The sequence below is a fragment of the Physeter macrocephalus genome, chromosome 15, assembly GCF_002837175.3.
Source record: "Physeter macrocephalus isolate SW-GA chromosome 15, ASM283717v5, whole genome shotgun sequence".
Lineage (NCBI taxonomy): Eukaryota > Metazoa > Chordata > Mammalia > Artiodactyla > Physeteridae > Physeter > Physeter macrocephalus.
This window is the reverse complement of record NC_041228.1, coordinates 1066106-1078011: the sequence shown is the minus strand read 5'-3', so window position 1 is coordinate 1078011 and position 11906 is coordinate 1066106. Positions and strand designations below refer to the sequence as shown.

Genomic DNA, 11906 nt, shown 5'->3' with positions numbered 1-11906 from the left:
AGGAGTAAGGGGGCACAAGAGTAAGGGAGCGGGTGCAGAGGTGACTGAGGTGCGGCTAATGGATGGGTGGCTACGTGAGGGGGCGTGTGGGGCCCCACCGGAGTGGGAGGAGGTGGCTCGGGGGCGGAGTCTTCCGTGGTGCACCACCGAGATGCTGGGGCCTCGCCACCTAGAGCGGCACCGGAAACGGCCGGCTGGGAGCGGGCTCTTCCTGCGGGCACCGAAGGCGAGCGGGCGGGCGGGCGGGCCAGCGGGGATCGCCTGAGGGAAACCCCCTGAGGGGCGGAGCCCTCCCGGGAGCACCACAGAGAGGCCCGGGCCCTCGCCTCCTAGAGCGACGCCGGAAGGGACGGGGCCAGAGGCGGGCCCTTCCGGCCGGCGCATGGGCGGGGTTGCTCGACTGTGCAGCTTCCCGGCCCTGGGCAGCTGAGGTGCGGCGGGGCTCGGCGGCGAGGCGTCCTTCCCGGCCCGGGAACCCTGCGAGGGGCGCGCCCGCCCCAACCTCCATGCAGGAATTCACTGGGTCCCTCTGGCGTCGCGTGGGCCCCCCGCCCGGAGCAACGGCACTTCTCTCTCGGCTCCTGGGCGCCGCTGGGAGGAGGGCGAGGCTCGAAGACCAGCTGCGTGCGAATCGAGGTGGAGTCCCTGGGCCCGAGGCTGGCGAGGCTCTGTCAGGCGCCCTCTCCTCGGCTTCGACACCGCTGCGGGCCCGCTGTCGGGCCCGGGGCCCACACACTGCTTGGGTGCATGTTTGCCCTTGGATCTCCCACCACTAGTAATCCAGTCTCTCCCTGAGACCCTGGCTTCTGAGGACAAGTGAGGTTACCACGGAGTGTCCTGCTGCAGGAGGATACCCAAAGCTTCATGTTACAAGAGGCCTGGCACAGAGAGTGAAGGAGCTACACTGAAGTCGCACAGCAGGTACCAGCACCCCGGCCTTTAGGCCAGGGTTCTCGTCTGCTCTGGCAAGGTGGATTGAGTTTTCTGCGTGGCTGTAGCAGTCACCAGGCTTACAGGCCTGTGAAATGAAAAGACCAAGACAATGACCTCAGGTCTACGCCGCTTTTAATAATTAAATATTTTATTCCTTGGTGTGCACGGGACTTAGAGAAATGAGTACGTCCAGTCTCTGCCATTAAGCACCTGCCAGCTTGAGTTAGGCAGACAAGACGATTATCTAGAATGGTTCCTGAGCAGCAGTATGTGCAGGCTACAGCCAAGTAACTAGGGATTCAAGGATGAAAAAGACACGATCCTTGCCCTGAAGAGCCCTCGCCCCATCAGGAGACTGCCACATCAGTGACAAGCCACACGTGGAGTGACAGGAGTCCTGGTGGGGGAACAGTTCTTGGAGCACAGCCAGCAGTTGTCAGGCTCAGTGGGTTCAAGGACCACCCCTCTCCATCAAGTGGGTCAGCACAGAGCCAAGCTGAGTTTACACCTTCCCTGGAGAGCCGTGGGCTAGAGGGTTAATGGCACTTTCCTGTTGGTTCTTGGTTTTCATCTGTTTCCTACTAACACTACACCTGAGCTCAAACTCCAGCCTGGCTGACTGGGGCCGTGATCCTCTGCCCTGGTTCTGCCTACCTCCCCAGCAGAGATGCTCCCATATTTGTGTATGCTTCCCTCAGCCTAGATGGCCTTCCATCATCCTCAGTTCTGGCTCTCACCTGATGCTAAGAACAGCCTCCTCCCAGAAGCTACCTCCAATAGAGCCTTCAGAGAATGACGTTTACCTGAATCCAGGTCAGGTGTATCTAAACATTTTCATTTAGAAGAAACCAGACTCTCAAACTCTTGTCAAGTTGGGAAACCTGTCCAGTCATTTTATGTGTTGCCTCTATGCATGGGAGAGTGGATGAAAGCCCAAGTACCCCCTTTAACTTAAAGGGAATTCAAAGCATTTGTACCTCAAAACGTATGTCACTTGGAACATTATCACCCAGAGCATCACATTTTAGGGTGAGACAGCCTGTCAGGATATGGACCTCCCAGTAGATCGGGTAACCAGCACAGGCCATGGGAGGTCTTCTCAGGGATGATTTGAGGACTCAGAACATGATCTGCTTTCTTTGGAAAGTGCTTTCTCCTGATCTTGTGGAGGATTTCTTTTGCTAGCAGTTAAAGAGCCTGAAGTTTGTCAAGGCTTTATCCTGGAATTGCATTAGTTAGCACTGAGGGAAGAGGCAGGTCAACGAAGCTCAGAAATAATACAAAAAAGAAATAGATGAAGGTTCTTAACCAATGAAACATGAGCCATGCTGGTGATGCTTCTACAAGCACCTGGACCTGACCTATCACTGGGACCGACTGATTCCTGTTTGAATTCGTGGTGAAATTGGAATTCTTTTAGATGGGATTAGAGACAGAGAATGTCAGATTTTTTAGACAATGCAAGCAAGATCGTAGTTGATGGTTCCCTGGGTTTTTGGCCTTCAGTGGATGAGTTGGCTCCAGTTAAGTGCCACAAGGAGAATGGGAGCCGGGTAAGGGAACCAGGGAGTGGGGTCAGGGAGGACTGCCTGAGAAGGGCCCTCAGAGCAGCGCTCTGAATGAGTGAGGGGCCAGCACCACCAACACCTCCTCTCAGGACCTGTTTCTAGGAGCAGCCAGGCGCTGAGGCAGGAAGGAATGTGTGGCAAACCTAAGGATGGCTGGGGGGGTGGGGAAGCACAGGGGCAGCAGCGTGAGGGGAGCCAGTGGGGATTTGGGCAGAGATGTGACGGGGGTTCACTGGCTGCTCTGTGGAGGATGGACCCGGGGAGGGCCGGGGTGAGGGTGGGAGCGAGTTTCATCCAGCTCAGAATCCAGGCTCCAGGTGATGGGAGGTAACTTCCATGAGGGTCACGTGTGGCTCCCACAGCCTGTAACTCCAAAAGCACGTTGTCTGGTCCCAAATACAAGAAGTGGAGAAGGAGCAAGTGAAGGGCGGGGAAAACTCCAATTTGGGGACCACGCGGCAGTCGTTGGTCCATGGTACACATGAGTCCTACTGGATGCAGGTGTGGAGACGCTGGCCACTGGCAGAGGAATAAGAATTCCTTGGTTGGGACTTCCCTGGTGGCGCAGTGATTAAGAATCTGCCTGCCAGGGCTTCCCTGGTGGCGCAGTGGTTGAGAGTCCGCCTGCCGATGCAAGAGATGCAGGTTCGTGCCCCGGTCCGGGAAGATCCCACATGCCACAGAGCAGCTAGTCCCGTGAGCCATGACCGCTGAGCCTGCGCGTCCGGAGCCCGTGCTCTGCAACGGGAGAGGCCACAACAGTGAGAGGCCCGCGTACCGCAAAAAAAAAAAAAAAAAGAATCTGCCTGCCAATGCAGGGGACACGGGTTCGAGCCCTGGTCTGGGAAGATCCCACATGCTGCAGAGCAATGAAGCCCATGCGCCACAACTACTGAGCCCGCATTCCACAACTACTGAAGCCCACACGCTTAGAGGCCGTGCTCCGCAACAAGAGAAGCCACTTCAGTGAGAAGCCCATGCACCTCAACGAAGAGTAGCCCCTGCTCACCACAACTAGAGAAAGCCCACACAGCAACAAAGACCCAACGCAGCCAAAAAGAAATAAATTAATTAATTTTTTAAAAACGAATTCCTTGGTTAGCAACTGAGTAAACGACGATGCCATCTACTGAGATGAGGAAAACTGGGAACAATGAGGTTGCGGGGGGTGGGTTTCTGGGAAATAAGTGCTCTGTTTGGTCATGTCCAGCCTGAGACTCGTTAGATGGCCAGGTGGGATACGTGAGCAGGGAAGGGAAGGGGGCCGTGTTCCCATGCCTCCCCCACCCCTTCCCTGCCCATCTGTCCCTTCATAACTCAGCACTCAAAGACCTCATGGCTGTGTTCCTCCCAAACATTCATTTAATCTAATGTTCATGGTCTTGTTTCTCTCCAGCCTCAGAAGGGTTGTTGGTGCTCTTCTCTTTGTTGCAGAGTTTCTGTTCCAGAACTGCAGTTACCAGCTTGGAAAAATACAGTGTTGTGTCTAAAGCAAGACCCTTCTGAAGAAGTGGAGTTACAAGGAAATTCATAAGGCTGGAGAATTTTGCTGCTGGTCATTCTCCTTGGCCCTTGCCGGCTTCCAGTGGTCCTTCCTCTCTCCTGGGGACAAGAAGGATGGAAAAGCCCACAGGCAAAAAAAAGAAGGCACAGACCCCAGAGGAAGAAGTACGTGTGCAGAAGGACACTCTCAAGGAAGATAAAGCATCTAGGAAAAAGAAGCCAAACCAGAGATCCACTTTGGCCAAAAAGCACAGTAAGGAACCCAGCCTGAGTCGTGAGGACGAGGAACACATGTTTGAGGCCTTCAGTGCTTCATTTAAAGATGACTTTGAGGGGGTCCCTGTGTTCACTCCCTTCCAGAGGAAGAAGCTCTACGAATGCAGCGAATGTGGGCGCGTCTTTAAGCACAAGACGGATCACGTTCGCCACCAGAGAGTCCACACTGGAGAGAAGCCCTTCCAGTGCGCCCAGTGTGGGAAGACATTCAGGCACAGCTCTGACGTGACCAAGCACCGGAGGATTCACACTGGAGAAAAGCCCTTTAAATGCAGTGAGTGTGGCAAAGCCTTTAACTGCGGTTCGAATCTCCTAAAACATCAGAAAACCCACACCGGAGAGAAGCCGTACGAATGTAAGGAATGTGGGAAAACCTTTGCCTACAGCTCATGTCTTATTCGCCATCGGAAACGTCACCCACGGAAGAAGCACTGAGCGTGGGGAAGCCATCCAGACTCGGAGCTTTGTGCCCACAAGAACTGTCCTGGCAGGCCTGCCTGGGGCTCCTCCTCCCCTGGCGTCTGATTGGTCTGGGGGTCCTGCCGTCACCAGGAAAACCACCCCAGCCAGGTCAGCAAACACCAGTGTGGCTGGTCTAGAGAATCTCCGGGCCAAGACATCACAATAACAAGGCAGCTCCTCGCAGCTGTGGCACCAGGGAGGTGAGTGTACAAACTGCTGTCCAGGGGACAGGCTTCAGACCCAAGCACAGCCAGCACCTCCCACCGCCGCCTCCGCCTGTGACTCCCATGCTGGCTTTCGCCCTCCCACCGGCTCCTTTGAAGACTGAGCTGCAGACCCTTGGCCCACTGGGTCCCAAGTCCATCTCCGTGCAGCCTGGCAGGAGGCCTGTGGCCCTGAGCTGGATGGCAGTGCTTCTGCAGTGAGCACTGGGGATCCCACTGTCCCCCTGGCTGGCTGTGGTGGTGGTGCTGTGCTTTGTCCTCTGCCTTCCCTCCTCTCTGGAGAACCATTCCTTGAACTTGGCCCCTGCTCCCAGGAACTGGGCTCTCTGTGTGTCCTCCCTCATCAGCCATCATCCCAGCTGAGCAGCCTGACTTACCGGGTGGACCACTCAGGACACTAAATGCTGCCACTGTGGGAGCTTCCTGCCCTGGCCACGTGGGGTCCCGGGATGTTGACGGCAGTTTGGATGCAGCCTTTGCCTGCCGTGCAGCCTTTCAGACACGAGACGGTGGGCCTGCCCCCCAGGGCCAGCTCTCCATTCAGGTTAGTTCCACTTCTCTGTGCTTGGCCCTCAGGTTCCATCCTACCCGCTTCACATCCACATGCTGTGCCCACCCTTGGTTTCCCTCCAAGAGTGGTCTGGATGGGCCTCCATGTTCTCCTGGGTGGGGGTGTGGTTTGTCCCAGAATTTCAGCACAGTATAAGAGGGGTGAGGTGACTGTCATCTGGGAAGTAATAGGGCTTTTTATCAGGAAAATGTTGATACCTACATTTTCAGCTCTTTGGACCCAGAAAACTAATAATGGCCTTGGTCTTGGGGGCTCCTCCATGAGGAGACAGGAGAGAGTACTCCCAGTGGAAACATCCCTCCAAGTTAAGATTTTTACTCTTGTTCTTTCTAAAAGCTATGACGTTATAACAGCTCTACCTGAGCTGGCATCTCCACTTCACGGCTCGGCAGGCCCTCCTCCTACCCCGACAGGCAGGCCCCAGGTGTGACCTGTGATCCTGCTCTCACAGTCCCGGAACCGGAGATGTGATGAGGCAAAGTTGTTCAAACAGGTGCCAGGGTCTGGCTTAGGGAAAACACACCTGTGATCCTGGGTGGGAAAGGTTGCTATAAAGGAGGTCACTGGGACATTTGGCAAACGTTGGGTCTAGACTGTCCACAGGGGACCGGGGGGGGCACATCAGTGTCAAAGCTCCCTGGTTTGATGGCCTGCAGCCATCCCAGACAACGTCCTTGTCATGAAAGATGCATGCTGAGGTCTTAAGGGCCACAGGGTCATGACATCTGCAGTTCGCTCTCAAAGGCTGAGCAAAGAAGCAATAACAACAATGCAGATTGGCAGGTTGACAAACATTTTCTGTTAAGGGACAGATAATAACTGTTCTTGACTTTGTAGCCATAAGGTCTCTGCCACAACTCAGCTCAGCCATGACATGCAATAGCAGTCACAGCACAGAAACGGCCAATAAGGCTTTATTTACAGAAGCAGGCAGTGGGCCGGATTTGGCCGGTTCCAGATGAAGGGTATGTGACACGTTCCAGGGGTGTCTGCATCTGCTTCGGTTTGGTTTGGTTTTTATTTATTATGGTTTATAATATACCATGATGGATATATTGTTATATATAAAATATTGTATAAATGTACCATAAATTACAACGCATCACATGTACTATAGAAAAATTATCGTTTTGTATGTTATTATGTTTCCACATTAATACCAATGGGAAGCATTTTTTGTGGCTGCATAATGATCCATTAAATAAAAAGTTGACTTAACCTTCTCCTAACAAAGGCATGTAGGCTGTTTCCAGTTTAGGTCATTAAAAAAAATGCAGTAGGGCTTCCCTGGTGGCACAGTGGTTGAGAATCTGCCTGCTAATGCAGGGGACACGGTTCAAGCCCTGTTCAGGGAAGATCCCACATGCCGCGGAGCAACTAGGCCCGTGAGCCACAACTACTGAGCCTGCGCGTCTGGAGCCTGTGCTCTGCAACGGGAGAGGCCGCGATAGTGAGAGGCCCGCGCACCGCGATGAAGAGTGGCCCCCGCTTGCCACAACTAGAGAAAGCCCTCGGAGAGAAACGAAGACCCAACACAGCCAAAAATAAATAAATAAATAAATGTGGGGTTTTAAAAAAAATTTTTTTTTAATGCAGTAAACATCTTTTCCACATTTAGGGCCAACAGGACGGGTTGCCAGAAATGAGCTGATGGGGAGATCATTCTGGCAAATACCTTCCCCCAGCTTGTGCTGCATAAGTGCCCCAGCAGTACACAGGCAGCAGGTGGGTTTTAATCTCACCAGTTTGATAGAAGAGAAGAAGCATTCTAATCTGGTGTCTTTGAGTTCTAGAGAGGAATCAGGTGGCAAAGAGCGTAGTCCCTCGAGCCAGGGGTTACTGACTCGACCCTCGTGCCTTGGAGATGTGGGACCTTGGGCCCGTCCTTCACCTCCTTGTGCCTACGGTTCCTCAGAGGTGACTTGGAGGCATTGACAGTGCTCAACCTGGTCAGTGACTGTGTGTGACCTCAGTGCCGTGCTGACCCCCAGTTCAGCCACTGTCAGCTCTGGTCACGTGTTAGTGTCCTTAGTGAGGGGACGTTTTTCCACAGGCATGAGAGGTGGCTGTGCAAGCAGACAACTGTCAGTCCCTCTCTCAAGAGAATGAAATCAACCAGGAAAACAAGAGAGACATGAGAAAATAAATCACACAATCAAACTAAAATCAGTCCACCATCTTTTTTGCCTCCTGTCATTTTGGTGCAGACAGACGGGCTCACTTCCCATTTCTTCTGAGTTAACCATTATGACACCACATCACCACCAAGCACTGAACCCAAATCTTTCAGATAAATCTATTTTGATGGGTTTTTTGTTTTCTGGCTTTTTTCTTGCTATTGCTCTTCAAATGAAACTCAAATTCCAGAAAAAGAAAACCTTCTAAGTAGCCTGAGTCAAAGAAGAAAAACATGGGCTTCCCTGGTGGTGCAGTGGTTAAGAATCCACCTGCCAATGCAGGGGACACGGGTTCGAGCCCTGGTCTGGGAAGATTCCACATGCCACGGAGCAGTTAAGTCCGTGCACCACAACTGCTGAACCTGTGTCCTAGAGCCCATGAGCCACAACTACTGAGCCCGCGCGCCACAACTACTGAAGCCCCCTGTGCTCTGCAACAAGAGAAGCCACCGCAATGAGAAGCCCGCGCACCGCAACGAAGACCCAACACAGCCAAAAATAAATAAATGTTTTAAAAGAGAGAAGACAAAAAATAATGAAAGTTATAAAATACTTAAACCTGGATGATAATGAAAATACAACTTGCCAGAAATTCTGGTGCAACTAAAGCCAAACGGAAATGTGTAGCCTTATGTGACCAGCAGAAGAGCTGGAAATCAACAAGCTAAGCATCCAACTTTAAAAGTGTAAAAAGGCCAACAGAATAAACTCAAAGTAGAACAGAGGAAATAAATTATAGAAATTAATACGACTAATGGGAATGGATACCATGGAGAGCATTTTTAATAAAAGTTGGTTCTCTGACAGTACTATGAAAATTGACATTCCCTGGCAGTGGGATCCAGCAAGAGAGAAGGAAGGAGCAAGGGAGCTCCTTTAGGAGTGAGAAGGGGAGGATAATGGCAGATACATCAGAGATTAGAAGGATAAACTGTCGAACCAAGAGATGTGAGAACTCAAATGAAGTGGGTTATAGAAGAAAGATGAGTTACTGAATCCAACTCGAGGAAATAGCCTGAAGAATCCTCTAACCAGACAGATTGCATTCGTAGATGACATAAATTCATAGATGCATAGACGACATAAATTGCAGAGGAAGGAACACTCCCAAATTTGTTCTACGAGGCCACCATTACCCTGATACCAAAACCAGACAAAGATACCACTAAAAAAGAAAATTACAGGCACTATCACTGACATTATGCAAAAATCCTCAACAAAATATCAAACTGAATCCAACAATACATTAAAAGGGTCATACACCATGATCAAGTGGGATTTATCCCAGGGATGCAAGGATTTTTCAATATTTGCAAATCAATCAGTGTGATACACCACATTAACAAACTGAAGAATAAAAACCATATGGTCATCTCAATAGATTCAGAAAAAGCTTTTGATAATATTCAACACCCATTTATGATAAAATAAAAAAGAAAACTGTCCAGAAAGTGGGCACAGAGGGAACATACCTCAATGTAATAAAGGCCATATATGACAAACCCACAGCTAACATCATACTCAGTGGTGAAAAGCTGAAAGCATTTCCTCTAAGATCAGGAATAAGACAGGATGTCCACGCTGGCCACTTTTATTCAACATAGTTTTGGAAGTCCTAGCCACGGCAATCAGAGAAGAAAAAGAAATAAAAGGGATCCAAATTGTAAAAGAAGAAGTAAAACTGTCACTGTCTGCAGATGACATGATACTATACATGAAAATCCTAAAAATGCCACCAGAAAACTGCTAGAACTCATCAATGAATTTGGTAAAGTTGCATGATAAAAAATTAATACACATGGGCTTCCCTGGTGGCGCAGTCGTTGAGAGTCCGCCTGCCGATGCAGGGGACACGGGTTCGTGCCCCAGTCTGGGAAGATCCTAAATGCCGCGGACCGGCTAGGCCCGTGAGCCATGGCCGCTGAGCCTGCGCGTCCAGAGCCTGTGCTCTACAACGGGAGAGGCCACAACAGTGAGAGGCCCACGTACTGCAAAAAAAAAACCAAAAAAACAAAAAACACAGAAATCTGTTGCATTTCTATAACAACAAAAGATCGGAAAGAGAAATTAAGGAAACAGTCCCATTTGCCTACATATCAAAAAGAATAAAATACCTAGGAATAAACCTACCTAAGGAGGTGAAAGACCTGTACTCCGAAAACTACGAGATGCTGATGAAAGGAATCAAAGATGACACAAACCGATGAAAAGATATACCATGTTCTTGGACTGGAAGAATCAATATTGTCAAAATGACTATACTCCCCAAGGCAATCTGCAAATTCAAGGCAATCCCTATCAAATTACCAATGGCATTTTTTTTGCAGATCTAGAAAACCTTAAAATTTGTATGAAAACACAAAAGACCCTGAATAGCCAAAGCAATCTTGAGAAAGAAAAACAGAGCTGGAGGAATCAGCCTCCCTGACTTCAGACTATACTACAGAGCTACAGTCATCAAAACAGTATGGTACTGGCACAAAGACAGACTTATAGATCAATGGAACAGGTTAGAAAGCCTAGAGATAAACCTACGCACCTATGGTCAATTAATCAATGCAAAGGAGGCAAGAACATACGATGGAGAAAAGACAGTCTCGTCAATAAGTGGTTCTGGGAAAACTGGACAGCTACATGTAAAAGAATGTAATTAGAACATTTTCTAACACCATATACAAAAATAAACTCAAAATAGATTAAAGACCTAAATGTAAGACCGGATACTATAAAACTCTTAGAGGAAAACATAGGCAGAACGCTCTTTGACATAAACTGCAGCAAGATGTTTTTGAATCCACCTAGAGTAATGAAAATAAAAACAAGAATAAACAAATGGGACCTAATCAAACGTAAAAGCTTTTGCACAGTAAAGGAAACCATAAACAAAACAAAAAGACAACCCACGGAATGGAAGAAAATATTTGCAAACGATGCAACTGGCAAGGAATTAATCTCCAAAATATAGAAACAGCTCATGTGGCTCAATATCAAAAAACCCAATCAAAAAAATGGACAGAAGACCTAAATAGCCATTTATCCAAAGAAAACATACAGATGGCCAAAAAGCAGATGAAAAATGCTTAACATCACCAATTATTAGAGAAATGCAAATGAAAACTACAGTGAGGTATCACCTCACACTGGTCAGAATGGCCATCATCAAAAAGTCTACAAATAATAAATGCTGGAGAGGGTGTGGAGAAAAGGGAACCCTCCTACACTGTTGGTGGGAATGTAAATTGGTGCAGCCACTATGGAGAACAGTATGGAGGTGAACCCTCCTACACTGTTGGTGGGAATGTAAATTGGTGCAGCCACCATGGAGAACAGTATGGAGGCTCCTTAAAAAACTAAAAATAGAGCTACCATATGATCCAGCAATCCCACTCTTGGGCATATATCCAGAGAAAACCATAATTTCAAAAGATACATGCACCCCAATATTCATTGCAGCGTTATTTACAATAGCCAAGACATGGAAGCAACCTAAATGTCCATTGACAGAGGAATAGGTAAAGGAGATGTGGTATATATATATATATACAATGGACTATTACTCAGCCATAAAAAAGAATGAAATAATGTCATTTGCAGCAATGTGGATGGACCTAGAGATTATCATACTAAGGGAAGAAAGTCAGAAAGAGAAAGACAAGTATCATATGATATCACTTATTTGTGGAATCTTAAAAGAAAATGATACAAATGAACTTATGTACAAAACAAAAATAGACTGACAGACTTAGGAAAAAAACTTACGGTTACCAAAGGGGAAAGGTGGGGGGGGGGATAAATTAGGAGGTTGGAATTAACATATACACACTACTATATATAAAAATTGATAATTGACAAGGACATACTGTATAGCACAGGGAACTCTACTCAATACTCTGTAATGACCTATATGTAAAAAAAACTGAAAAAGAATATATATATATATATACCTACACATATATGTATGTATAACTGAATCACTTTGCTGTACACCTGAAACGAACACAACATTGTAAATCAACTATACTCCTATATAAAATAAAAATCAAAGAACAGGGCTTCCCTGGTGGTGCAGTGGTTGAGAGTCCGCCTGCCGATGCAGGGCACACGGGTTCGTGCCCTGGTCCGGGAGGATCCCACATGCCGTGGAGCGGCTGGGCCCGTGAGCCATGGCCGCTGGGCCTGCGCGTCCGGAGCC

At 48.8% G+C, this 11906-nt stretch overlaps 1 protein-coding gene across 2 annotated transcripts; it reads left to right on the top strand.

Annotated features, from left to right (window-relative positions):
• The first annotated feature begins 415 nt into the window (after positions 1 to 415).
• Positions 416 to 4723, top strand: ZFP41 (ZFP41 zinc finger protein). Of its 2 annotated transcripts, none has more exons than XM_028500680.2 (2): positions 416 to 921; positions 3936 to 4723. In XM_028500680.2, exon 2 carries the CDS (start codon positions 4119 to 4121, stop codon positions 4713 to 4715), a length of 597 nt encoding a protein of 198 aa, XP_028356481.1. In that variant the 5' UTR covers positions 416 to 921; positions 3936 to 4118; the 3' UTR covers positions 4716 to 4723. The 2 variants fall into 2 exon arrangements, with proteins under 2 accessions (XP_028356481.1, XP_028356480.1); XM_028500679.2 differs by having other exon boundaries at positions 416 to 1746.
• The last annotated feature ends 7183 nt before the right edge of the window (positions 4724 to 11906 follow it).

What these genes read in the sequence shown, in the direction of transcription:
- ZFP41 (XM_028500680.2), top strand. Translation starts at nt 4,119, where the DNA reads ATGGAAAAGCCCACAGGCAAAAAAAAGAAGGCACAGACCCCAGAGGAA.